Here is a 26,306-nt window from a genome sequence, read left to right on the forward strand (position 1 = left end):
CCGGCCCAAGTTCCCATTCTTGTGAAGAGGATAATAACAAGTGTTAAAAGTTTGGTGTCTTTTTTTTCAGGATTCTTATTTAGGTATATATATACGTTTTTAATATATATATATTTTTTATAGTATATATTTTTTGTATATATATATTTTTTAATTTCAAAAGATGACTGATAGGTATATAGTGACATAATTTTTTAAAAGTGAGATTATATACTTTATATGCTTAACAGATTTTAAACTTTTTATTTTGATCTAATTTCAAAATTTCAGAAAAGTTGCACGACTATTACAAGAATTCCTGTAGACCCTTGATCACATCTGCTCTCTCTCCCGCTCTCTTTTTCTCTCTCTCTTTGGACCCTTTGACAGTGAGTTGCAGACATGATGTGTCTGTACTTCTAAATACTTTAGTGTGTGTTTCCTAAAAACAAGGACATTCTCTTATATAAACTTAGAACAATGATTGAAATCAGGAATACAGTACTGTTTTTTTTTCTTTTGTATAATACTGTTATTTAAGCAATAGATTTTACTTGGCCATCACAACTTGTCTCAATAGAGTGCTTTCTAGCAAAAGGAAATGTATTTTCTCAGATAATGACAAACAGTGAGATGGCTTCCTGTCTTTTGTAGTGAATTGTCATGTCTCTTTAGCCTTGTTTAAACTGAAGCACTTCTTCAGACTTCCTTTGACTTTCGTGACACTGAGTTTTTTGAAGAGTGCAGGTCAGTTATTTTGTAAAACACTTCTTAATTTGATTAGACTCAGGTGTTGCTCTGCCTCTTTGTCCTCACACAGATTTGTCACCTTTCTCCCCTGGGTGATTCTCCCCTGCGTGATTCTCCCCTGCGTGACGGAGATGCAAAGGATTACTCAAAGCCCATTTCCTCTGGGCAGTGAGACACCCTGAGGAATTAACTTCCCGGAACCCTGAAGAGAGAGGCATTCCTCCTTTGGGAAATTAACACTGAACTGGTGTTCTGGCTCAGTATTTATTCTCCAGGCCAAAAAGTTACAGAAAAGCAACATAGGTGGGGTTATGGCTAAATATAGTTTAACAATAGAAGCTGGTAACATCAGTGAGATAACAAAGTGACATTCCATAATGCAGTTTGCAAAAGGTTAAGTGATCCACCAAAAAAAGCTTGTTCTTAGCAAACATTTTCTTTCCCTACAGCAATTTCCTTAGTATGTTTACATAACAGTCAAGTAAGGTTAAGCTTCACCAAGGACATCTACCCTTTGAGCCAGCAATTTTGCTGTGTTACAATTCTATGTCTACATCAGAGGCTTTAGCCTGGGGAAATTTTCCTGTCTTTTGCAAGGTTAACGTTTCTATATGTAATTTTAAGAAGTTAGGCTAAACCTGAAACTGCAGGGCTTTAGAAACTAGGCCCTGTGAAGTACATTTGCTTTATAAATGTTAGTATACTCCACACTCAGGTGATGCTCTTTTGGCAAGAAAGCACAGAGGTGATCTTGTGTCCTCCTCAGTGCATCCTATCAGGAGGCACATTGTGTTGATATTTCCCATTAGGGGTGATTTTGACCTTGGTCACTTGATTAAGATAGTGTCTGCTTAAAAAATTTTTTGGAGGGGCTGACCAGTTAGTTCAGCTGGTTTAGAGCACGGTGCTGATAACCTCAAGGTCCAGGGTTTGATCCCTGTACTGGCCAGCTACCAAAAGAATTTAAAAAAAAAAAAAAATTATTAAGAAAATGAAATTTATTGCTTACAGTTTCTGAGGCTGGGAAGTCCAAAGTCCATCTGGGGGCGGTGACAGTGACCCAGGGGTTTCACATTGCAAGATGGTGGAAGCAAGGAGAAATTTTTTTTAACAAGGTAAAAGTTACATACAGTGAGATGTACACATTTTAAGTGAACCAGATTGGTGACTTTTTTTTTTTTTTTTTTTAAAGATGACAGGTAAGGGGATCTTAACCCTTGACTTGCTGTTGTCAGCACCATGCTCTCCCAAGTGAGCTAACTGGCCATCCCTATATAGGGATCCGAACCTGTGGCCTTGGTGTTATCAGCACCACACTCTCCCAAGTGAGCCATGGGTCGGCCCTCAGATTGGGGACTTTTGATAAATATGTTTATCAGTGTAACCAACATCCCAATCTAGATCTTTACCTATTGTTTGCAGTTGCTCTTTTTGATTTTTTGTCTTTTTGTGACCGGCAAGGGGATCGCAACCCTTGGCGTGGTGTCACCCGCACTGCGCTCAGCCAGTGTGCGCGCCGGCCATTCCTATATAGGATCCGAACCTGCGGCGGGAGCCCTGCTGCGCTCCCAAGCCCTGCACTCTCCCGAGTGCACCACGGGGCCCCCCCCATATTTGCTTTTTTGATTAAAAATATGATCTGTTCATCTTTTCTTATGGTTACCATAAATTTTTTTCATGTGTTTTCCAGAAAGGTGCCTTATAGTCAGTAAACATGGGAAAAGATGTCCAACCTTACTGATGATCAAAGAAATGAAAATCAGAACAACAATGAAACATAAATTTTCAGCTATCAGATTGGCAGAGATTACAAAGATGTGTAATACTTATGTTGGTAAGGGTTTAGGGAAACAGGCATTCTGTGTGTTGTTGATGGGAGTGTACATAGGCTCTGTACATCTGGAGGGTAGTTTTGGTCTACTTGTTAAAACTGTACATGTTCATACCCTTTATTCCCATAGTTGCTCTTTTAGCAACTGTATCTACATATGTACCTGCACAAGTGGGCAAATTATGGGTGTCATTGCAGCATCCTCTCGAGTGGGAACAACCCTGACATGCAACAGTAGGGAGTCAGTCATGGTACAGCCATGAAGTGCCATGCGGGAAGGGAGAGGAATGGGGAAGCTCTGTTCTTATCTGAAAAGATGTTCACAGTGAACTGGAAAGTCAATAAAAGTAAACTTAAAGCTCACTCGGCAGGAATTCAGATCCCCATACTGACAAGCCACCAAAAAACAAACAAGAAACAGCATGTAGACTCTTAGGCTCCCTTCAATGAGAAAAATTTTCCTAAAGGCCACATGTGCTAAAGTTAAAAAAAAATTTCGCAGAGGCTAGGAGGGGGGCCAGCAAAGAGTCCTTAACAAAATGAATGCGTTCTGTTTTTAGGTCTGTTAAGAAAGAAGCAAGCATGTGTAATTCTAGGGGCTGTGGGCAAACATTGCTGAGCAGTGGCTAAGTCGGGCACTGTGGCAGAGGCTGGAGTCACTGCCACCTTCACGTAAACAAATAATTACTGAAGATATAGTAGATATGGTAATAGGAGGCCACAGCTTGTACATGGGACTGTAATGATAAAAGAGAAATCGTTGACAGCATTAAAATAGAACCTCCACGAGAGCAGGAATTTGGTTTGTCCGTAGCATCTAGAACAGTGCCTGGAACACACAGTATGCTTAATATATGGAATTTGTGCTAAATGGATGAGTGAGTGAATGACTTTATTGAGGCAGGGTCACCACAGATAACATACTTACATTAGGATAGGAGGAGGGTCTGTTTATAAAAGGACACAGAGTTGTATGTGGGAGGTAGGAGAAACATAAGGGATAGCTCAGGAGCCCAGGCAGGTGGAGAGACATCATCACAATCCCTAGGCTGGAGGAGGTGAGAGGACTGACATCACTGGAACTGGAAGGGAACTCTCTAATCTACTGAATCTACCCAGGAGCCAGAGGGCAGAGCTTGCCTAGAGCATACCTCAGGGTGTCTCTGGCAAACTTTTTGCACGCACTGCACCAGACTCCACAAAGAACCCTGTGAGATAAGGAATATTATCCCCATTTTACAGCCCAGGAAGCTGAGATTAGTCAGGCAAATTGTCCAAGGTTATAGCCAGTAAGATGCTATTAACCACTGTTCTAAGAAATGCCAACTGATTGGTGGAAAGTTAAGCCCAGGTTGGGCCACAGTGACTCAATACAGCAGTGTGGCCTGAAGGCCTAGAGCCTCATCTTTGGAGTGTACACACTGGATGGTTCATGGGTGCAAATGGCTTCTGGGCCTCAGCTTCCCCACCTGTAAAATGGGATAATGCTTACCTTTTGGGAATTTTTGAGAGTATTAAATGAAGCATTGATTATAGAATGCTTGCACTTGGTAGACTCCATTGAATGGTAGGTGCTCTCGAAAGAAGACTTCAGCTCACATCAACCATGAAAGTGTTAATAATTCTTTGGAAATACACCAAAATGTAAAGTGTGTTTCCTCTTGGGTGGGGGAGTATGGTTCATTTTTTGTTAACTACTTTATACTTATATTTTTCAGTTTTGGACCATGAACGCATATTACTTTGACAGTCAGGAAGACAGTTGTTACCCGCCCTCCCACCCCCACTTCCTGGCTTTTATCCAGGGCCTTTCCAAGTCTCCCCACCTCAGGTTTCTGTTTCAAGCCCTAGGTCCCTGGGCTCCACGCTCCGAGTGGCCAATGTGGGCAGGGCCTGCAACAGTAGAAGACCTTGAACTCCATCTAGGATTCAAGGACTGGGGTCTGCTCTCCCTGCAAACATCGCCTCCCACCTCAGAAGTGGGAGAATGTGGAGAGAGGGCCTGAGTGGGGCAGAGGTTAACATCATCAGGACTTACAGACTTTGATCCCAGTTTGGCCTGTTTTCCCATCGAATTTCTAATAAAGTGGAGCAGATTCTCATTGCTACTCAGTTATCCCTGTCTGTTTAGTTATATTAATGTTAATGGTAATCCTGCAAAATGGGTATAATCTGTACTTTATAGATAAGAGAAGTAAGACTCAGATTAAATCGATTTGGACAAAGTCATACATTTGGTAACTGGCAGAGCCATGGTGAATGAGCCCTTTTGCCTCCAAATCCTGTACTTTCCTTTCCCATATTTTCTGAAGCCTTCAGTATGTTTTCTAGATGGAGACAAAATTTTAATTTTCCAATCATACAAGCAATACCAGATGATAATAGAAAATATATAAAGTAGGAAGAACACCGTCACATGGTCGCAGCCAGCCGCCACACTGTCTATACTTTCGTATCTTGGTTTTTTCCATGTAACATTATAATACGTGCCTTGTCCCACTGTGTGAGCCATTCTTTGTACACCTTACTTTCAATGGCTGCCTAACAATCCCTTAGCTGGGTATACCATCACTTGCTTAAACAATTCCCTATTGTCGAACCTTCCAGTTGTTTCCAGTTTTTTACTGTCAGCAACAGTGTTGCACAGAACGATTTTCTTTAGAAAGCCTTTTCTGTACCTGCTGTTTCCTTAAGATAGTTTCCCAGAAGTGGAATTACTGGTTCAAGGGCTATTAGCATTTTAAGCCTCTCCATAACTATTGCCAAATTATTCCCCCAAAGGGTGTCGCCAGTTCCCTTTCCTGCTCACAGTGAGAGTATTCTGAGGGCAGCTTCCTACTCTAACCTGCTCTCTCCTTCTCTCACCAAAGCGTCATAAAGAGAATGGCTCAGAGCGTGGTGCAAGTGATGGAAGATTCCAAGGGCAAAGTCCAGGAGAACCTTCTGGCCAATGGAGGTAGGCGGGCGATGTGTCTTAACCCTTCTGAGTGCTGTGTTTTGTGTTCATAGAGCTCACGTATGTTTATGCATGTAGACACTTTCGTATAAATAGGTAGAGGATTTTAAACACCAGGAAGAGAGGACGCATGTCCAGGTGCTCAGCTCGTTTAGACCACCCGCAGCACGGTAGTCACGGAAACGCTCCAGACCTCAAGGGAAGCTCTGAATTGAAGGGGGGACAGAGGCTGGACACCCCCGCTGGAGCTTAGCAGCTCCCCGGTGTTTGGGAGACACGCCCCTTCACATGTGCATAGCTCTGCCGTCTCATTCCCAAGGCATGTGGCATTTCTTGCCCTGTCGCTGAACTCCTGGGTGAAATTTGAAATGAACATGGGTTCAAGGCAGACTAAGCCCAGGCTCTTGTTTCGCCCACCCACCTTCTCCGTTAGCCTCCGCTCGCCCCACATGGAAAATTCTGCCCATCCCACCTCATGGCAATTGATTTATCCCTTTCCCCATCGAGGCATGAAAAACGCCTTCATGTGCTGGGGAATGCCTCTGAGTCTTTAGCTGCTGCCCAATAAACCGGAGACGGAATGCCACACCAAAAATGCTTTGTGCAGCGTATGTGCATTTGGGATTTCTGTCTCCCCTGTGCTGATGGGATACATCTTTAGATTCCCATGATGTTTAGGGCCATTAATTGAGTACATACAATTTGAGTGTATTTAAAATGTGCAAGACAAAAACTTTGAGACTTTGGAAACTTTAGGATGAAATGTTTTAATATCTGTAGAGATAATAACTTGTGTGACTCTAGGCATTGATATTGAAAATGAGAGTATATGCTATATATTTAGCATTTCTGTCGTTTGTTTTATATGTAACATATACATGTTTTTTCCCTTCTGGAAATATTAAAAGACTATCTGCTTGTTTAAATTGAAAAGTGGAAATGTTTATACCTCTGAATCTGAACTTGGCTTTGTATGGCTGTGTGGTTTAATAACTCCACTCTATCATATTGCAGGCTTGAAGGAAAAAATGAAATGCTCGAAGAGTAGGTTATGCATTGTGTGCTGTGTCTGTGCTCAGTGTGATACCCGCATGTCCCCGGGAAGGTGGAATCTCAGTCTGGTCGTGAGGGTACAGTGATCAGGTTGCGACGATTTCTCAAGTAACAACCTCGTAGCTTGGTCACAATATCCATATGACACAGAGAGCCACTATGTCATTCCTTACCCCTCTTTCTTGTGTCACCCCTGCCTCTCCCGGGCAGCACTGCACACCACCTGGAGATCGGGGGTGCCTGGACTCTGCAGAGTTCAAGATGAGCGTCTGCATCTTTTTGCTTGTGTTCTGCTCCTTGCCTTGGTGGCTGTCCTCAGCGTCCCACCCGCCTGTTCTTTGAGGCTGTTGGTTCTTTTTTTTTTTTTTTTTTTTTTTAAAGATGACCGGTAAGGGGATCTCAACCCTTGGCTTGGTGTTGTCAGCACCACGCTCAGCCAGTGAGCAAACCGGCCATCCCTATATAGGATCCGAACCTGTGGCCTTGGTGTTATCAGCACCGCACTCTCCTGAGTGAGCCACGGGCCGGACCAGAGGCTGTTGGTTTTTGGACACTGGTAGCTTCATGCCAGGCTTCACTGTGTGGCCTCGATAGGTTCCCACACACAGGGAGCCTTCTGGGGCGATGTCCAAACAGGTCGTTCCGGGTGTGATTGTTGGAAAGAGCCATTTGCTTTGGGTTTTCCACTATGTTCACAAACTGGTGGAATTAAATATAGCAAATCACTTCAGGGTGATAAAAATCATTGCAGATTGGAATTACGAAATACCTTCCCAAATGCAGTCTGTTTGTCACACTCAGGTTTCTTGCTCATGCTAAGAAAAAGTTATTTTGTCAAGTTGACAGACCGATCTTATTTCCCAGGAGGTAACTTACAGGGCCCTAGACTGAAAAGCTGACAAAGTAGAGAACTACTTTTCTACATAAAAAAACTGGTCTTTAGGGCATGACGATTTAAGCTTACATTTAATAGTGATCAAAATTTTGAGTATACATTTTACTCAAAATTAATGTTACTTAAAATGAGATGATATTATTATGTAGTATCCATGCCCAGTCCACATGGCACCAACTCTAGGAGACAGCTGCTCCTCTTCTCAGGAGGAGGAGATTCAGCTTTCTTTCTTTGTTTAATATGTTTCATTATCTCTAGGCCTCCTGCAAGTTGAGTCACAGTAACTTCCATTACTAGAGTTTCCAAAGCGTGTTCTTTCAACCTGCCCTGCGGAAGGCAGGCCCACGGTAGCTTCTGGACTTTCACAATGCTCATTAGCATATTAAAGGCTCTGAAAAGTCCTGCTGTCAAGCGATCTTTCTATTTATTTATTTATTTTCTCTGGTGGCTTGCGGGTATGGGGTACTGAACCCTTGACCTTGGTTTTACCACACCATGCTCTAACTAACTGAGCTAGCTGGCCAGCCCCCCAAGGGACCTTTTTTTTTTTTTTTTTAAAGATGACCGGTAAGGGGATCTTAACCCTTGACTTGGTGTTGTCAGCACCACGCTCAGCCAGTGAGCAAACCAGCCATCCGTATATGGGATCCGAACCCGGGGCCTTGGTGTTATCAGCACCGCACTCTCCCGAGTGAGCCACGGGCCGGCCCCCAAGGGACCTTTTTAAACTTAGTTTGACTTGGGCTTTCCCAATATTACCTGAAGGAGGAAATCTTTTCCTTCTGCAGTGCACCCATGAACTAGTGATTGACAGAGTTAACTAGAAGAACTCACTGTTGCCCTGGCAGGTGGGATTTTCATCCTGTTTTCTGCAGGGCAATCTAGGGCAGTGTTGGGGAGGGGGTGGGGAAGGGCCAGCAGCTGGTCAGATCTGGTCCTGCTTACTGTGCTTCGGGACCTTGGCCAGTCACCTCTCTGGGCCTTACTTCTCCCACCTGTAAATGGATGTACTAATAAGCACCTCATAGGCTCTTAGCTTTGCTTGGGCACTTTTTGCTTTTGTTTGTTCTTTGCCTCCAGCTGAGCTGAGCATGGAAGGGCACAGACAGGTCCAAATGCAGCAGAAGCTGAGCAAACACGCGTTGTCTGGCCTGGGCCCTGGCATGTCCACAGAAGGCAGAAGCACCTGAGGGCACGTCTGCTCACGGGTCACAGTCCTTCCTTCACTCTGCTCCCTGCTGGGAAGCCTTTGTTTGGGTTATCAGATGAGACCATTGTTGCTTAAGAGGTGTTGGCCTGTGGACAGCATGTCTTGGTATGGAGCTAGCCTGCCTGGATTATGGTCTGACCTCACAGGCCCTCTGTCCAGGCCCCAAGTGGCTCCCTCCCAGGACCAGGTGAAGGAGGCAAGGTCTGTCCTTTCCCGAGCAGTGGAGTGAAAGCCGCAGTGCTGGAGGTACAGGGAGGCTGGAGGGATGGCAGAGGGCTATCCTGCAATGAGGTTCTCACCAAAGGCAATGTGTGGGGACAGGAAAAGGGCCCTTGGATGCGTGACCCAGGGCAAGGGTCAATGTCCAGAGCTGGAGCCAGAGCTCAGAACATGGGAGAGGAGACGAGAGGAGGAGGTCACCGTCACATACCCAGGGGCTCTCCAGCCTCCTGCAGGGAGGTCCTTGTCTAATGACTTCTTGAATCTCTTGATCATCTGTAGCAAGCACTTGTTGGTGTTGGGGATGTGAAGATGATTGACACCACACAGAAGCACAGCCATGCCCTCTAAGAGTTCAGTCTAGTGGGGGGACAGATGCGCAATTCATATGCACTGGGGTGAAATAGAAACTGAGCCACAGGAGATGGCCTGAGTGTCGCAGGAACCGTAGGGCTGTTCCAGTGGGGAGGGGGAGCTCACCCTCTGTGGTCTGAAGGCCACGAAGGGCTTGGCTTTGGGGAAAATGTGTGGAGACTCGAGTTTGGTCTGAAATGCATCTAGAGAGTGTGAGTTAATACAACAGCCATGGTAATTAGGAGGATTTCTGTCAATGTTCTGAGCATGTCGATGGAGAGCTTGCTGTGTGCAGAGTGCTGTGACAGGTGCTGTGACATGTTCTGGGACACAGAGACAAGGGAGTCATGGACTCTGCCCTCTAGGAGCCTGAGGGAGCGAGAGGCTCAGGGGAGGCCACATGGCATCATCAGCAGGGAGAGGGCCAGACAGGGCCACTTTGGGAAGGAGTTGCTCCCGCCTGTCCTGCATCCTGCATGTTGAAGGACAAAAGCGGCAGTGAGAAGAGAGTGGGGACTGAGCGTGACGTGGTGCTGGAGGTGACGGGGAAGGAGGAGCAGAGATGCATCCCAAAGCCCACATCCGCCCTCACGTCTCCTGTGCTCGGCAGCTTTGAGGCCGGTTCCCAGCTGGGCTCATTGCGGGAGGTTTACACTTGCCCGGTGTCCGTCCACTTGCTGGTGGGGCTCAGTGAGCGGGATCAGTTGCCATTCCTGCCATGGGAGGAGTCCTTCCTGTCCCTGCTATCATCCGGCCGGGCTCACTCAGTTCCTCCCCAGGCCTGATCCTTGCTATGAAGTCATTTCCCCACTGTGGTGTGGCATTACCAGAACCAGTATTAATACCAAAACTAACACCAAAATCTGACTTAGTCTGCTTGAGCTCCCACCACAGAGCACCACACACTGGGGGCTTGCACAGTAGATGTTGATTTTCCCACAGTTCTGGAGGCTGGAAGGCCAAGATCAAGGTTCCAGCCAATTCAGTTTCTGAGGAGGGCTCTCTGCCTGGCTTGCAGATGGCCGCCTTCTTGCTGTGTTCTCACACGGCCGAGATCAAGGTTCCAGCCAATTCAGTTTCTGAGGAGGGCTCTCTGCCTGGTTTGCAGATGGCCGCCTTCTTGCTGTGTCCTCACACGGCCTTTTCTTGGTGCATGTGTGTGGAGAGAGCGAGCAAGACTGAGCCTCTCTGATGTCCCCTATCATAAGGATATGAATGCTATTAGATCAGGGCCCCACCCTCAGTGCTTCAGAGGTACTCCTGTCAACAGGCCAAGACTTGCTGTGTTAATTCCAACATGAGTGTTATAAATGTGTAACATGAATTCTCCCAAGGACCTCTTCCAAGTTGGGGTAATCTAGAACATGTCTGAGTATGGTCCTTGTGAAGGGGATGGCCTAGGAGTGGCTTCCCTGTTCCACCTGCAGCATAGCTGGACCCTGGTGGTGGACATGGCCGAGAAAAGTGCTATGGTTCCTTCTGCATGCCAGGCAGAGTGTTAGGTGTGTCAGGTGCATTGGCTAATTTTATGATGGGGGTTTGCATAACTTACCCTGTGTCAGAGTTTCCTCATCTGTGAAATGGAAATAATAATAGTACTTAATAGGGTTGGAGAGTAAATTAAAGGAAATAATTCATGTGTCCTGGCCCAAGGTAAGCAAACAGTGAATGTCAGCTACTTTAATGGTTATCATTGGCATTCTTATTATTTCAAGGCATTTCCTACCTCTTACATGCCGACAGTTCTGCCACCAGACGAGCTCCATCCTCTGAGTCCCACTTCGTTTCCATATGCTTATCCCAACCTAAATTCATCTCCTCTGCCCTCTGCCCATCCCTGCCGCTGCCTCTGTGGCTGCCCGGCCTAGTGAGCATCCCTCCCTCCACCAGCTGCAGAGGGATCTCTCACAGGGTGCCAGGGCCCTGGCCTGCTCCTCCATGACTGGCTGGTGACACAGCCTCCTGAGGCTTGCTGGGTGACCTTGCTCGGTGCTGCTGTCCAAGTTGGAGTGATCTATGTCCATTCCCAGACATGTAATAGGGGCTGAGTAAGTGTTATTGGCACAGGATAAAGTGCAGACACCCCACCCGTCTGACTAGCCCTTGCCCCTCCTGTTCAGCCTCTGTCACACCCCTCTCCCCATCGGCTTTGCCATGAGCATACGCCTGGCGCCTGGTGTCCTCCTTCAGCAGCCACACGGTCTCTTCCTTCAACCTCCGCGTGAATTCGTGTCCCCATGAGGCCATCCTGTCGCCCCCCAGGATCAGTCAGCGTTAACTCTTCATCCTCCCCAACGCCCTCCGTGTGGCCCGCTCTCCCTTCCCTATCCGTGGGCTCCACTCCCGTGGATTCAACCAACCACAGATCGAAAATATTGGGGAGAAAATTGCATCTTTATTGAACGTGTACAGACTTTTAAAAAATTTTTTTTATTTTAAAAGATGACCGGTAAGGGGATCTTAACCCTTGACTTGGTGTTGTCAGCACCACACTCTCCCAAGTGAGCGAACTGGCCATCCCTATATAGGGATCCGAACCCATGGCCTTGGTGTTATCAGCACCACACTCTCCCTAGTGAGCCACGCACTGGCCCTCAGACTTTTTTTTTTAATTGTCATTATTCCGTAAACCATACAGTGTAACAACCATTTATATAGCATTTACATTATGTTAGGCATTATAAGTATTATCTAGAGATGAGTGAAAGTATACAGAGGGATGTGCGTAGATTATACGCAAACACCATGCCATTTTATATCAGGGACTTGAGCATCCAAGGGTTTTGGTATCCGTGGGGGTCCCGGAGCACATCCCCCAAGGATATTGAGGGACGACTGTGTCACATGCTCACCAGCTCGTGGGGGTGTGTTGTTTGCCTAGTGGTCTCCCCAGTAAACTGTGAGCTCCTTGAAATTCAATGGCAGGAGGGTGTCTGTTCTGTCTCCCAGCAGACAATAGAGCCGGGATCAGTGAAGGTGAACAGTGATGTCCCTCTTCCTGAGAGAGAGGATATATGGGGAGGTGCAGGCATGCACAGGACCTGGGCTGGAGAGTGCAGCATGGGAGGGCCAGCTCACGAGGGCTGGAGGGATTCCATGGGCCAGCGTAGCACGGAGGCATCTGCTGGGTTTTCTGCTTTGCCACAGAGTAGAAGTATTAGATAATGTACCAAGGCCAGGGCCAGCAGCTGGCCCCTAGCGAGACTCTTCAGATGTGTGTGGCACAGATCTGAGACAGTCGGCACTCAGGAGGTGTGTGGGCTCCCCCACTTCTCGGGTGAGGAAACTGATTTAATTCCTTGCTTGCCCAAGCTCAGGGCTCTGAGTCAGCTGAGGTTCATTTGGTGTCACTTCTGTCTGACCTCAGCTCCAAGGCTCTCTCTTGCACCCCACAGCTGGTTACCACCTGAGGACAGCTGGCTTTTGTTTTTGAAGAAAGAAAAGGAAAAAAGAAAATTTGTAACAACACTGATGCATTTTATTCAGTACAGGCTTTTATAGAAAGGGCACACACTGAAAAGTGCACATTCATACCAGATGGTAAAAACCACAGCCACAAACTCCAGAATTTTGCTAATGTTATTATTATTATTATTATTATTATTTTTGGGGGGCTGGTTAGTATGGGATCTGAACCCATAGACCTTAGTGTGAGTAATGCCATGCTCTAAGCAGCTGGGCTAACCGGCCATCTCTATTCTGCTAGTGTTTAAAATGCCTTCTGTGAAATAGTCCATGTCATTTGAAAGAGCCTCGTCTGGTGTTTGGCTCAGGAGGCAGGTGGCAGCCATGACCGGCCAGGCAGGGGGCTGTGTGAGTTTGCAGGGGTTGGCTTGATGCTCTCTGGCATGCTTTTGGGGTACCTTGCAACAACCACAACCCAGCAGGGTTGTGTTAGTCCATTTTTATTGCTTATAACAAACTATGTGGAACTGGGTAATAAAGAAAATGAAATTTATTGCTTACAGTTTCTGAGGCTGGGAAGTCCATAGTCCATCTGGTGGTGGCAACAGTGACCCAGGAGTCTCACATTACAAGATGGTAGAAGCAGAGAGAGAGAGAAAGATAGACTCTCTCCTTTTAAAGTCCTCAGAACCACACCCCTGACCACCGTTTTTAATCCATTCACTACAGCACGATCCTGCAATCTAATCACCTCTTCAAGCCTTCACCTTTCGATTACCATAGTAGGATTTCCCACCCTCTTAACAGTCACAGTGGGGGCTGTTTCTAATACATAAAACTTGGGGGACACAATTCAAGCTTCAGTGAGTTTTGGGGGGACATAATTCAATCCACTACAAGGGGAGTGTGCCCAAGCAACCGGAGAAGGCAGAGAATTAGCCTGGTGCCTGCTCAGGATGTCCCTGGACTGCTCCCACCTTTTGGGGAAACAGCCCTCCCAACTGGCAGGTCTCTGGGGCAGCCTCCGGGAGGAGAGCGGGTGCAGGAGTGCGTGTGCTGCTGTACGTCTGCTGCTGTACTCTTCAGAGGGGTTTCGGGTTCTGGCTGGTGGCCATCAGCTGGCTCAAAACTCTCTGCCCCGGGGAATGTTTGTTTTCCCAGAGCCCTGAGCCTGCCCACCAGGTTTTTCACTAATTGCCTCCTTGGTGTAAGTGGTGACGCTTGGCTTGGGATTTAGCAGTCTCGGTGTTAGGAGATGTGGGGAGGTCCGCTCATGTGTTGAAATGTGCTTTTGTGTTCTTCCAGTTGACTTAACATCCTTTGTGACCCACTTTGAATGGGACATGGCCAAATATCCTGTAAAGCAGCCGCTGGTGAGCGTGGTGGACACACTAGCAAAGGTGAGAGAAGGGCCTTGTCTCGGGGTCATCTGACCATCTGAGACATGGTGTTTGGACTCTGGCAAGACAGAGAGGCAGGATGCTGGGCTTCTAGCCCTGCTGCGTGACCCAGAGGGTCCCCTCTCTGCACTGCCTCTCGCAGCCGATTCAACCTCTGGCCCTGGAACAGGAAAGGTGATCACCTCGCCTTCCTTACACCTGTCCTATCTCTGTTACCTGAAGGGTTGGCTGACGGGCCTGAGCCACCAGGGTGCTGACCCCAGACCCTAGTGTCTATTCACGTCACTCCCCTCCACCTTTTTTCTAAAGTTACTGATGGGGAAGTTAGCCCCACCCTACCTACTCTGAGAAACCAAACACCTCCCAGCTTCCTGGGGTGATTATTTACATGCAGAAACTATTTGCTTTATTAGAGTTTACGAGCCCTAGTGCCTTGGAGACATTGCACCAACTTATCACCCAGGCATGTTTCTAATTTGAGACTCTTGTTACTGTGCAGTCGGTAAGTGGTGCCCCCACAATCTGCGGTCTTACTAAGCAGTGGCCTCCACTTCATGAAATAAATACCCCTGGTCCATGTGGACATTGTGGCATCTGGCAGCCATGGTGACTTCTGTGTCTCTTCACCAAGGGTGAGTGCTGACGAAGATCCTGAGGTTGAGACTGACCACTCCTGATGGCCTGTCCGTCCCTCTCACACAACACACCAAGCCCCTAATATGTCATGTCTCCTGCTGGGCTGGTTGGTTGGGAGAGAGAACCACAGACTGGGCCAGGGACAAAGCCACCCTATTGTCTGCTGTGAGCAGCGGCCCCTCCCTGAGTTGTGGTGGGCGGGTCAGGAGGGGGAGATGGGCCTCTGGGACCCATCCCTGGGCAGCTTCTGCCAGTCTCCTGGGAACTAGGGTGGGGCCAGAAGGCTTTGGAATCTGGGTGAGGCTCCTTTGGTGCTGCTGATGTCACAGAGGTCCCAGCCCCTCCTGGGACAATTGGTCAGTGATTCTGGAAGGCCCTTCAAGGAAGGGCTGCCCAGAGCACCCGTGCAGGGTGTGGCTTCCAGGAGGGTGCTGTGCATGCCCACCACTGAATAGAAGCACGCAGTTATTTGTGGGGCTGGCTGTGTCCTGCCTGCCTGTCCCGCCTGCCCTGTGTCAGCTGGGGGTGCTCTGAGTCCCAGGGGAGCTGGGCCTGGTAGGCAGGGTCTCCTGGAGCACACAATGGATGTGTGGTGTGGAGCAGGGAGCAGGGCAGAGGAGCTGCAGAGCGGACCTGGCTTCTCTCTAGCCCAGGGTGCCTGGAACCATGCTGGGCTCTCCTGCTTCCCACCTCGCTCCATGAGGGGGTGTCACTCTCCTCCCACTTCAGATGAGGAAGTAGCTGAGAGGTTAAGGGACATGCCCCAGGACCCATAGCTGCTGAAGTATTATACTGGCATGGGAATGCAGGGCTTGGGGCCCAAAGCCCACGAGCTGTGCTGTGGGCACGGCCCTGCTTCCCAGGGAAGCCCTGGCCGGCTCTACCGCAGGGAACCGGCTCTCAGAGGCTGGCAGGGGCAGAGGCTCTGGGGTGTTGGTGCCTTCTGTCCTCCCTCACCAAGAACACGTGTGACACCCCAGCCTCAGCCCGTTGCTCCCCCAGCAAGAGGTCTAACTCTGTCAACTAGAGATATCCCAGCCAAAGGAGGCCCCTATATTATCTCTCAATAATTCTGTGACACTGAGCTCTGAGAGGTTAAGGAGCTTATGTTGGGTCCCACAGCCACTTAAGAGTTGGAACTGGCATTTAAATTGGGGCCTGGAAAAAAGTATGAATGAATGAATGTATGAATGAATGAATGAGTGAATGAGGGCCTGGCAGGTTCCAAAGCCCTAGTTCCTCCCACTGTTTTACAAACACCCTTCAGCAGTTTTTCATTGGCTTGTGGTGATATCAGAAAAATAAGAACAAGCAGTGATTTTTTTTTTCTTTTTTAAGTAATATGTAAATCTTATTTTAAAAAGCAAGATCTGTGGACTGTACCCATGTCAGTTTCCTAGTTATGATACTGTAATAACTGTAATATAGTTGTATAGTGCAGTATGGTACAGTATAGTGGTGTAGTTGTAAAGGATAGTGTATAGTACAGAATAGCAAAGTTGTACAGTTGTACAGGGTAGTTGTATTGTGCGGAATGTATGGTACAGTCTAGTTGTGCAGTTGTACAGGATAGGTGTATCGTGCAGAATGTATGGTACAGTGTAGTTGTACAGTTGTACAGGATAGGTGTATCGTGCGGAATGTATGGTACAGTGTAGTTGTACAGTTGTACAGGATAGGTGTATCGTGCGGAACGTATGGTACAGTGTAGTTGTACAGGATAGGTGTATCATGCAGAATATATAGTACAGTCTGGTTGTGCAGTTGTACAGGATAGGTGTATCGTGTGGAATATATGGTACAGTGTAGTTGTACAGGATAGGTGTATCGTGCAGAATATATGGTACAGTGTAGTTGTACAGTTGTACAGGATAGGTGTATCGTGTGGAATGTATGGAACAGTGTAGTTGTACAGGATAGGTGTATTGTGCAGAATGTATGGAACAGTGTAGTTGTACAGTTGTACAGGATAGGTGTATTGTGTGGAAAGTATGGAACAGTGTAGTTATACAGTTGTACAGGATAGATGTATCATGCAGAATGTATGGTACAGTGTAGTTGTACAGTTGTACAGGATAGGTGTATCATGCAGAATGTATGGTACAGTGTAGTTGTACAGTTGTATAGGATAGGTGTATTGTGTGGAATGTATGGAACAGTGTAGTTGTACAGTTGTACAGGATAGGTGTATCGTGCAGAACGTATGGTACAGTGTAGTTGTACAGGATAGGTGTATCGTGCGGAATGTATGGTACAGTGTAGTTGTACAGTTGTACAGGATAGGTGTATTGTGCAGAATGTATGGTACAGTATAGTTGTACAGGATAGGTGTATCATGCGTAATGTATGGAACAGTGTTGTTGTACAGTTGTACAGGATAGGTGTATCGTGCAGAATATATAGTATAGTCTGGTTGTGCAGTTGTACAGGATAGGTGTATCGTGCACTGTAACATAGTAAAGTGTGGTTGTGTAGTGTATAGTAAGACGTTATCAGTGAGAGGAACTGCATGAAGGCTACATGGGATCTCTGTGTACTATTTTAATTTTATTTATTTTTTAGTTTTACAAACAATTTTTGTAATTTATTTTGAAGTCCTTTTGAGCTCACAGGAATGTTGCAGGACGAGTGCAAAGAATCCCATGATCCCTTCACCCACATTCCCCAGTGAACATTTTACCTCATTTGCTCCAGTATGTTTTTTCTCTCTCTATACATCTACCCAGTATCATTATTCTTTTCTAAACTATTTGAAAACAAGTTGTGGGCTGAGCCCGTGGCGCACTCGGTAGCGTGCTGCGCTAGCAGCGCGGCGACTCTCCCGCCGCAGGTTCGGATCCTATATAAGAATGACCGGTGCACTCCCTGGCTGAGCGCCGGTCACGAGAAAAAAAAAAAAGAAAACAAGTTGCAGACCTGATACCCCATACCCCTAAAAACTTTAGTGTGTACTTCCCCAAGTAAAGGACAAAACCACCTCTCCTACAAAACCGCCATACACCCTCCAAATCAGGAAGTGACATTGGTGAAACACGACCGCCCACTTCACAGACCTCACTCAAGATTTCCAGCTGTCCCATCCATTTCTTCTTTTCTGGTTCAAGCTCCAATCTGGATCTGTGCACTATTTTTACAACTTCCTGTGAGTCCATAATCATTCCAAAATAAAAAGTTTAAAAAATTTAAGAAAAAAAGATTCATCTTATCAAACAATCGAACGTAGCAAAACATAAAGGGACCAAAATGTAACGTCCTCCTGTGATCACCGCCCCCATTGCTACTCCCTTTATTCTGCCCAAAGGTGACCAGTGTTTAAAAGTTAAAAGTGGGGCTTAGCTCAGTTGGTTAGAGGGGGGGTGTTGTAACATCAAGGTCAAGCGTTCGGATCCCTGCACCGCCAGCTACCAAAAATAAATAGATAAAAGTCTAAAGTGGATCTTTCCAAATACATATGAAAAGTATACCTTTAAACTCAAAACTGTTCCCGCCCTGCAGATCGTCCATTTTTTCACCTGGCAGTTCTCCAGACAGTCCCAGCAGCAAGGTGCCGACCTGTGGCACTTGGTGCTGTCCGTGGTATCAGTGCTCCCGCCACGATCACCAGCCGCCAGTGAGGTGGCCCAGAAGAGAGAACGGGAAAGGGACCTCGCAGTTGGCTGTAGGGAAAGCGATCCCCACACCCCCATGCGTCAGCATCTGCAAGTCTCCCTCATTTGTTTGTTTGTTTGTTTGTCTGGCAGCTGGCCGGGACGGGGATCCAAACCCTTGATCTTGGTGTTGTCAGCACCACACTTACCAACTGAGCTAACTGGCAGCTCTCCATCATTCGTTTTAATGGCTGCACAGTATTCCGTGGTGTTGATGCCATACTTGCTGAGCCAATTCCTGATTGATGGTTCTGGGGTTAAAGTGTGAGCCCATGGAGGCAGGCGCTGGGCATTTCTTTAGATTACCAGCAGCACTCAACAGGTAATAGGGGCTCACAGGCTGAATTGCTGGGTTTAGTGACCTCAAAATGCTCGTTTGCAACAATCATCTCAATAGTGACTGTTATTTTGAGGGCTCCTCTTGATTTGGGCCCTGTTGGGCATTTTTCTTTCACTTCTGCTAATCCTTACTGAAGCCCGTTCGGAAAGGCATTAACCCCCTGTTGGGCAGATGGGGACCTGAGGTCAATCACCCAAAAAGCAAAAGAGCCTAGCTTTGAGCCTAGTCTTATTTTATTTCCACTACACCATCCTGCCCCACCAGACCCTAGAACGGGGATCCAGAACGTGCTCCCTAAACCTTGGAACCCTAGAGCAAGGGGATCCCCTTGAAACATCCAGTGGTGACTGTCTCCCTGCTGAATGGAGCCTTCCTGCACACGTGCACCAGGAAGCAGGGCCATGGTGGGCACAGCTCAGCCTGGAGATGCGGGCGTCTCTGCAGGCTGGGTGATGGCAGGTCCCCACAGAAGCAAGGGCTGGGGGTTGGCCTGAGCTGCCCTCCAGCAGAGCCCAAGAGGGACAGGTGTGGAGGGACATGGGATGTCCCGACAGTCAGAATGGGCCTGAAATTAGAAGATTGAGCTAGGGAATCCATCATGGCTTGGAGCCTGGTGTCTGCAAAGTGGGGCTGTCACAGCCTTCCTGCCTCCCTGCCTCCCCACGTCTGGGCTTCCTGTAAGGGCCAGATGCTGGAATGGTGGGTGAGCAGATGGGAGACAAATATGAGCTATCCTGGCAGGTGGGCAGGAGGCATTGTTTTCCTTAAGTGCACCATGAGCAATTTGTGGTCAGTCTGAAATGTTCAACCAATAACTTCAACACTCAAGGTCACCAGGAGCTTTTGCTTTCCAAACTAGCAACTGGCACAGATCGAGACAGACCTGAAGTCCCGGACGGCCACCTACAACACTCTGAAGACGAACCTGGAGAACCTGGAGAAGAAATCCATGTGCGTATCCGTGCTCCTGCACTGTTGGGTTCTGAGTCCGGCCACAGTGGGTCCTGGCGGGGGCTTAGCGCTTGCCTTTCCCGTCATTGGGTGACCTGGGGTCTGTGCCTGTGCATGAGAACGAGAGTGAGCCGTACAGACAGTGAGCGCCCTGTTGTCGGAGGTGTGTGAGAGGAAGCCTGCTGGGGAGGCTGGAGGGTGCTCCTGGACACAGTGGAGTCGGTGTGGAGGAGCCTCCCGTCCTCCCAGACTCTGGATCTGATTCTGTTGGCAGTCCCCTGAAGATACTCCAGAGAGGGGAGGCGGCCCAGGGGAGCTCAGAACCAGCTGTCATCCCTCCGATGGGCTCACATGTCACCTGGGAGCTCTCTCCCACTTCTGCCTCTCTCTGCTGAGGGCACTGGGCCAGCTGTCTTCTCGTGAAAAAAACAAACACCATATTAGTGGAAAATTAAAAACTGAAGAGTGAGAGATGCACTTCAACTAGAAACTGTAGTTGTTGGCTGCCCGACTTCGCATCAGAACTCCATGGGTGTGAGCTGTGGAGGGTGGGGGACAGGCAGCCACCTGCGGCAGAGAGCCCTGGATGGTGACCTTGGCCTGGCTCAGTCGTGGCATGCAGCTGCAGCCATGGGACCAGCGCCTGCGGGGCCAACCCCTCACTGCACCACCAGGTTATGAAATCCTTAAGAATTAGTTAAGGACTTGAGCAAACCTCTGGTCCAACCTCTTTACTCAACTGGTGACGTTTGTTCATTCAACGATCATTCATTGATTCACGATTCACTTTAATTGATTTATTAAGCACATACACTGCATGAAGGGGGGAGCATACGAGGAAGGATGAACAGTCTCTAACTCCTTCCTCTGCCATTTCTTTTATCTTTTCCGTATATGTTTATTAAGCACCTACTATGCCCTCAGGTCTTACACTATAGGCCCTAAAGATGTAAAGCAAAATAAAATATCATTTCTGCACTTGCAGAGCTCACAGTTATTCATTCAACAAATATTTATGGAAAGTCTGCTTCGTGCTGGGGGTACAAAGGTAAATCAGAGATAAGGTCAGATAGTGTAAGGATAAGATTTTTACTGCCCTGAGAGGGTAGCATGTGGTTCCTATGCAGGGGGGCTGTAAGGGACTTATCCTCGGTCGCATGCTGGGCTCCCCGGGAAGGATGGAGAGCCACTGGAGGGTGGTGTTTTACCATTGCCTTCAAAGCTTTGGCCTCGGCTAAGTGCTTGAGAACTGTTTACTAGGGAAGCATTGGTGCTCATAGGTCGTGGCCTCTGTGTTCATGCTACTACGTAGTCTTGATAGCTGGATCTTGGCCCATTTGGTGATATGGGCAGCCTCAGTCCATGTGCTAATAACACCATGACCTTCATTCAGACCAGGTCTACTGGGCACATAGAAAGCTATTTCAGGTGAGTGTCCCCGAGCTGCTGGGCTGAAAGGCCTGTAAAGTGACACGGAGCTCTATCTAGGCCTATCTCTGCTGAGGACGGGCTGCTGTGTTGACACTTGAGTAACTTTAGCTTCCTGCCACCTGAAGTTTCCTCCCAACAGCCAGTGGCTTGCACCAGGGCAGCTCAGGTCACTGAGGTGTTGGATTTGGCAGCTCCTTGGGTGATTGGTGACAGCACCCGAGGCCCTGCCAGCCTCCCCGTTCCCTGGAGGGAAGGAGGCAGCAGCTCTGGCTGCCCAGCACAGAGCCAGAGGGGCACTCGGCCCAGAGACCAGGGGGACGCATCGATATGAGAGTCACGGCATTCTCCTCGGCTCCAGCACCCATTGGCGCGCACCACCGCCCGGGGAACTCTCCTGACCTTTTCCCATTTCCTGACTCCCCAGCCAGCCCCAGTGCCTGGGCGTTGTGGTAGGTGTGTGGGGGGTCAGTGTGTCCCTTTATGCTGATCACACTCTGTCCCACATGCCTTTCAGGGGGAACCTCTTCACTAGGACGCTGAGCAATATTGTGAGCAAGGAAGACTTTGTGCTGGATTCTGAGTATCTCATCACACTTCTGGTGATCGTTCCCAAGTGAGTGGGCAGGGAGGTGCGGGTTCGGTGTCTCGGCCCACGCTGGGGCATCACAGAAGGAAACTGGCCCTGCCCAGGGGAGAAGCAGGAAGGCGCACTGGTGACCAGGACAGAGAGGAGGAGGATGCCCCGCCGGCACGATTCCAGGGACACAGACGCTCTGCACGGCGGCTGTGTTGGCAGTGGCAGTAGTAGGGTGATGGCGGTCGTGCCCATGGTAGCAGCAGCCATTTACTGAGCACCTACTGTGTGCCTGGCACTTCCTAGACATGATCTCCTTTCATCGGCACAGCGGGCCTGGGAGGGCTGTGACTGTTCCTATTGTTGTGAGGGTAGAGAGGTCAGTTCTTGTCCAAGGTCACACAGGTCCAGAGTTAGAAAATCATCAGTAAGCTCCAAACATACCTGTAGCTGAGCTTTTCACACAGGGACCTTCTGTGGGTGCCGTGGGGCCCTCGCTGGCAGGCTGGGCCCTGTGCTGGACTGGGCAGGGGATTCCCCAGGGCCACAGCACCCCAGGATGTTTGGGGCTCTCTCTGGTCCCCTCCCTGCTCACCTTCAGCCCCTCAGGAAAGGGGTGTGCAGCTTCCTGAGCACTCAGGACACTCAAGAGCCTTTTCTGCAAAAATCACTGCACGATTCTGTGTTCTTGCAGACCAAGCTACACACAATGGCAAAAAACCTACGAATCCCTCTCAGACATGGTGGTCCCTCGGTCAACCAAGTAAGTGAGACCCCAGCATGGCTCCAGATCCTTTGGGGGGCATGTGTGGGTGCTTTTGGACACCCAACCACAAAACAACCCCCGAGGGTGTGTGGCCCCTCAGCCCTCCACACCTGTGCCAGTGCGAATACCCAGCCCTGGAATTCCTTTGCAGTCACTTATTTTGTCACACACCAAACTGCCTTCATCTTTCCCTGCCTCCACCTCGGGGAGGGCTGTCCAGGCTGCCATCCTGCAGGGCGGTCCTCTCAGTGCTCCCATCGCCTCGGCCGCATCGTTGCTCTGCGTTCTTGGCTCAGTTTCGATTCTTCCCCACCAGAGGGTCAAGCGAGTGCCTGGCCAGAGCAGCTGCGCAGTGAGTGGCCACAGAGCATGAGCAGGGGAGGAAAACTGTCTCAGCATATGGCCTGCTGGGATCCTAGCAGGTGTGGCCAGTGGGCGCCATAAAAATGACAGAAGATGGATGAATTAAAAACTAGGTCCATCTTGGACCAGCTGGGAGTAACAGTGCTTTAGAGCTGCGTGCTTCAGCAGGAGTGAATGAAAGTAGCAAGCTGCAGAGGGGTGTGCGGAGCACAGAGCCATTTATTTAATGTCTACAAATGGATGGAACCACAGTGTGGGACACGGGCACGCACAAGTGCTTGGCACAATCGGGGTGGGAGGGGTGAGACTTGCCATACTCAAGAGAGCGTCGACCGGGGCAGAGAGCAGGATGCAGCTGTATAAAGTTGTTTGATCTCAAGCTAGCTGGCGGATACATGGTATTTGTTGTACATCTGAAATGGCTTGTAATCGTAAGCGATTTTAGAATGAGCCTCAGGCAGCCCATTCATCGGCCTCACCTGCACTGCCTGCTCCCGTCCCATCCCAGAGGCCTCTGCCCTGGTGCGCCTGCTTGCAAGGTGGCTCTCCCAGGGCCACTAACTCACAGGAGATAGCAATCAGGAGCTCAACTGAGGCGAGGAATGACTAGGCAGGGTGGCTCTCGTAGGGGACTGGGTCTCTCAGACCAGAGCCCTTGGGCCCTCCACAGATGACTCTGGAAAGGTCTGGAGCCTGGGAGTGGCCCCACAGGTGTGGGTTCTGAGTAACAGGAAAGATGATGGGCCGGCATGCACAGGAGGCCATTTTCATATGCTTAGACTACTGTCGCCAAGTCCCATGTTTACAGGAGCAATACGGGAGTTTTGGGGGCCAGTGACCCCAATGGGCCTACGTTGAGGCATGCTGGGGAGGCTGTGTCCAATTAGGACATTGTGACCTTGGAAGTGAAATGGCCCTTGGGGACAGTTTCCACCAACTGGAACTCGACAGTAGCGTGTCAGAGCCAGGGACAGCTGGTGCACAGCCTTGGTGGTGGAGGCCCGGGAGGAGATCGATCTCTCAGGTATTTGATGAGAGCTTCTGAAGCCCAGATTTCTGGGCCGTTCACTGCCACTGTCAGGCCTTTACACCCCTGGAGGCCCGTGATGCCTGACCCTGCAAGGGCGTGTGGAAGCCGCGGGAAGGAATGGGGACATCAGACAGCCAGGAGTTAGGGAATAACGGGGGAGCCCTTCGTTCCCCAGCAGCTGCTGCCAGAGCCCCTGAGCCTAGGCCACCAGGCTCAGGGGACACGGAGGCCCAGCTCTGCAGTGGCACATGGCGACCCTGGCGATTAGTCCAGCGAGCAAACGCTTCTCTCCAACAGATTGATTACTGAGGACAACGAAGGCGGCCTCTTCACAGTAACTCTGTTCCGAAAAGTAATTGATGATTTCAAAACCAAAGCCAAAGAAAACAAGTAAGGGCGTGGCCTCGGGGGCGTCTCTGGGTTTTGTGTGTTTCCCTGGGGCGGGCGTGGGGGGCTGGGCGTGGTGTGTGTGTTTCTGCTTTGCCTGGAAGCTTCTTAGTGAACACCCATCATCATGTTTTAAGGTTTACAGTCCGTGAATTTTATTATGATGAAAAAGAAATTAAAAGAGAAAGGGAAGAGATGACCAGACTGCTGTCTGATAAAAAGCAACAGTATGTGAGTATCTGACACGGGCCAGGTGAATTTCCACGTGAGATGCTGAGCGTGCCCCTTCCACCCCCCACCCAGTGGCCTGGGGGCAGAAAACCCTCCCAAGTCCCCACTTCTCAATCTTATTGTCCCCAGTCTCCTGGGCTCACACCATCAGGAACATCTGTTCTCACAGGGCCACCAGAGCAGGGTCTGGGGGTGGGGTTGATGAGACGGCACAGACTGAGCGGCCCCGTGCTGTCGCTTTCCACATCGGGGCTCAGGGTCCTGTGCGCTGCCCTTCGGGGAGGGGCTGCTAGCTCCACTTTGCAGATGAGAAGTTGAGGCTCTGACAGGTTAGCGAACAAGCATTCCCCTGGCTAGGGGACCCTGCTGAACCCTCCCCCAGGATCGAGTCAGGCAGGTGGGCTCTGGGCAGGAGCATCTGTGCCCAGAGTGAGCAGTGCCACTGCCTTTGAGAGTGTGGCCAGTGGTCATCCTGCTGTCCTTGCCGTGTGGTTTCCAGGGAGTCACCAGCACCTATATTTACCTTTCCTGTGTTAGCAAAGAGTGGCTGCTCAGCTGTAAGACTTCCACCCAGAGCCACTCAGAAAGTTTTCATGTAAGAGGGCAGCTTAGCTCATGAGGGAGAAAGACCAGACTTATTTTTGAAATGTGAACAGCGTAGCCTTGAGAATGTCACTGTGCTACTCTGAGAAACTGGCACATTCTAGACTCAGTTTCCTCCAGCTGCAGAGCTGAGCTAAGCCAGGTGACCCTGAAGGAGCCTGTCCGGGCGGAGTGTTTTCGGGTCCCTTCTCCGCAATCCCTCCAGGGAGGGTAGTGCAGAGTACCTTCCAACTCAGCCTTGAGTGATAGGAAGGCAAGAATGAGTAGAATGTACTCCAGGCCCTATGGAGCGAAGTCAGTGTGTAAACATAAGGCTGTAAGTGTGCGCTTGTGCAAAGAGCAGCGGCCACGGAGGCAGGTTAGAAGTGCTTCGCCGGCGGCTGTTTGCCCGGGGCCTCCGAGGACATGGGGCGGATGGCCAGGGGGATTGTGCACGTCCACATGACCTCTCTGAGTTAGTGACCTTTCTGCAGGGACTGCAGACAAGCAGCCCCCTTCAGGAGTGAGCACCAGCCATGGTGCCCCCAAAATGGGGTTCTCAGAGCCCCACTGATCTGGTCTGTTTCTCTTTAAGAAGAAAGCAACTGAGGATATAGAAGTTTATACTGGGGACTTTGAGCCCTCCTCCCCCAAAGCGTTAATGGAGGGACACATGTACATGTTTGTGTATGGCCACATATGTGCACGACACAGGAGCACACACTCCTCAGATCCAAAATCTGCTGGGCTCCAGGAGGGCAGCCCCTCCCGCGGACAAGGGGCCAAGCTGGAGTCTCCTAGCTCGGCCCCAAGGCCCTGTCCTGGTGCTCCAGTGCTCAGAGCGCTGGCCACAGACCCGGCACCCAGGCAGGAATGTTCACCTACCAGAGCTGAAACCCAGAGTGTTCTCCTCCCTAATCTCAGCTCACCTGAAACCCTCGCTGGCATGTACACCCTGCCATTCTCGTGGGGTGGGCCTCTTCCCTGGTTGCTTCAGTCCTGACCCTAAGACCCCAGCTCAGTGTCTCTGGATGGGTCCAGACCCTGGGAGCTTTCACCAGCGTTCAGCTGGGAGGCTGTGCTCTAAGACAGGTGGGTGGAGTAGGGCGTTTGGCACCCATCTCTGTGCTGGCATAGGCCCGCCAGAACCCCTGTGGATCAGGGTGACACACACCAGCCCGACACCTGCCATGCGGGGCTCAGGCTGCCAGCTGGCATTCCTTTACGTGGTGGAGAATTTGGCACTACCCACGCTGCCCAGGGCAGGCCTGCCAGCTTCTCTCTGTGGGGGTGAATGGAGCTCCAGACAGACAGAC

General features: G+C 49.4%; 1 protein-coding gene across 3 annotated transcripts in view; it reads left to right on the forward strand.

Moving 5' to 3' along the window:
- ATP6V1C2 (ATPase H+ transporting V1 subunit C2) overlaps positions 1–26,306 on the forward strand; it is a 54,088-nt gene that overhangs the window by 19,967 nt on the left and 7,815 nt on the right. For 2 of the 3 annotated variants that reach the window (XM_063077658.1, XM_063077659.1), the window contains exons 3-9: positions 5,431–5,516; positions 13,958–14,052; positions 19,535–19,626; positions 21,572–21,670; positions 22,326–22,394; positions 24,088–24,180; positions 24,315–24,408. In XM_063077658.1, the coding sequence (XP_062933728.1) occupies positions 5,431–5,516; positions 13,958–14,052; positions 19,535–19,626; positions 21,572–21,670; positions 22,326–22,394; positions 24,088–24,180; positions 24,315–24,408 (628 nt within the window). Of the gene's footprint in view, positions 1–5,430; positions 5,517–6,530; positions 6,561–13,957; positions 14,053–19,534; positions 19,627–21,571; positions 21,671–22,325; positions 22,395–24,087; positions 24,181–24,314; positions 24,409–26,306 lie in introns of all 3 variants that reach the window. The other variant, XM_063077657.1, reaches the window with a different exon arrangement.

The sequence above is a fragment of the Cynocephalus volans genome, chromosome 14 (genome assembly GCF_027409185.1).
Source record: "Cynocephalus volans isolate mCynVol1 chromosome 14, mCynVol1.pri, whole genome shotgun sequence".
NCBI classification, from domain to species: domain Eukaryota; kingdom Metazoa; phylum Chordata; class Mammalia; order Dermoptera; family Cynocephalidae; genus Cynocephalus; species Cynocephalus volans.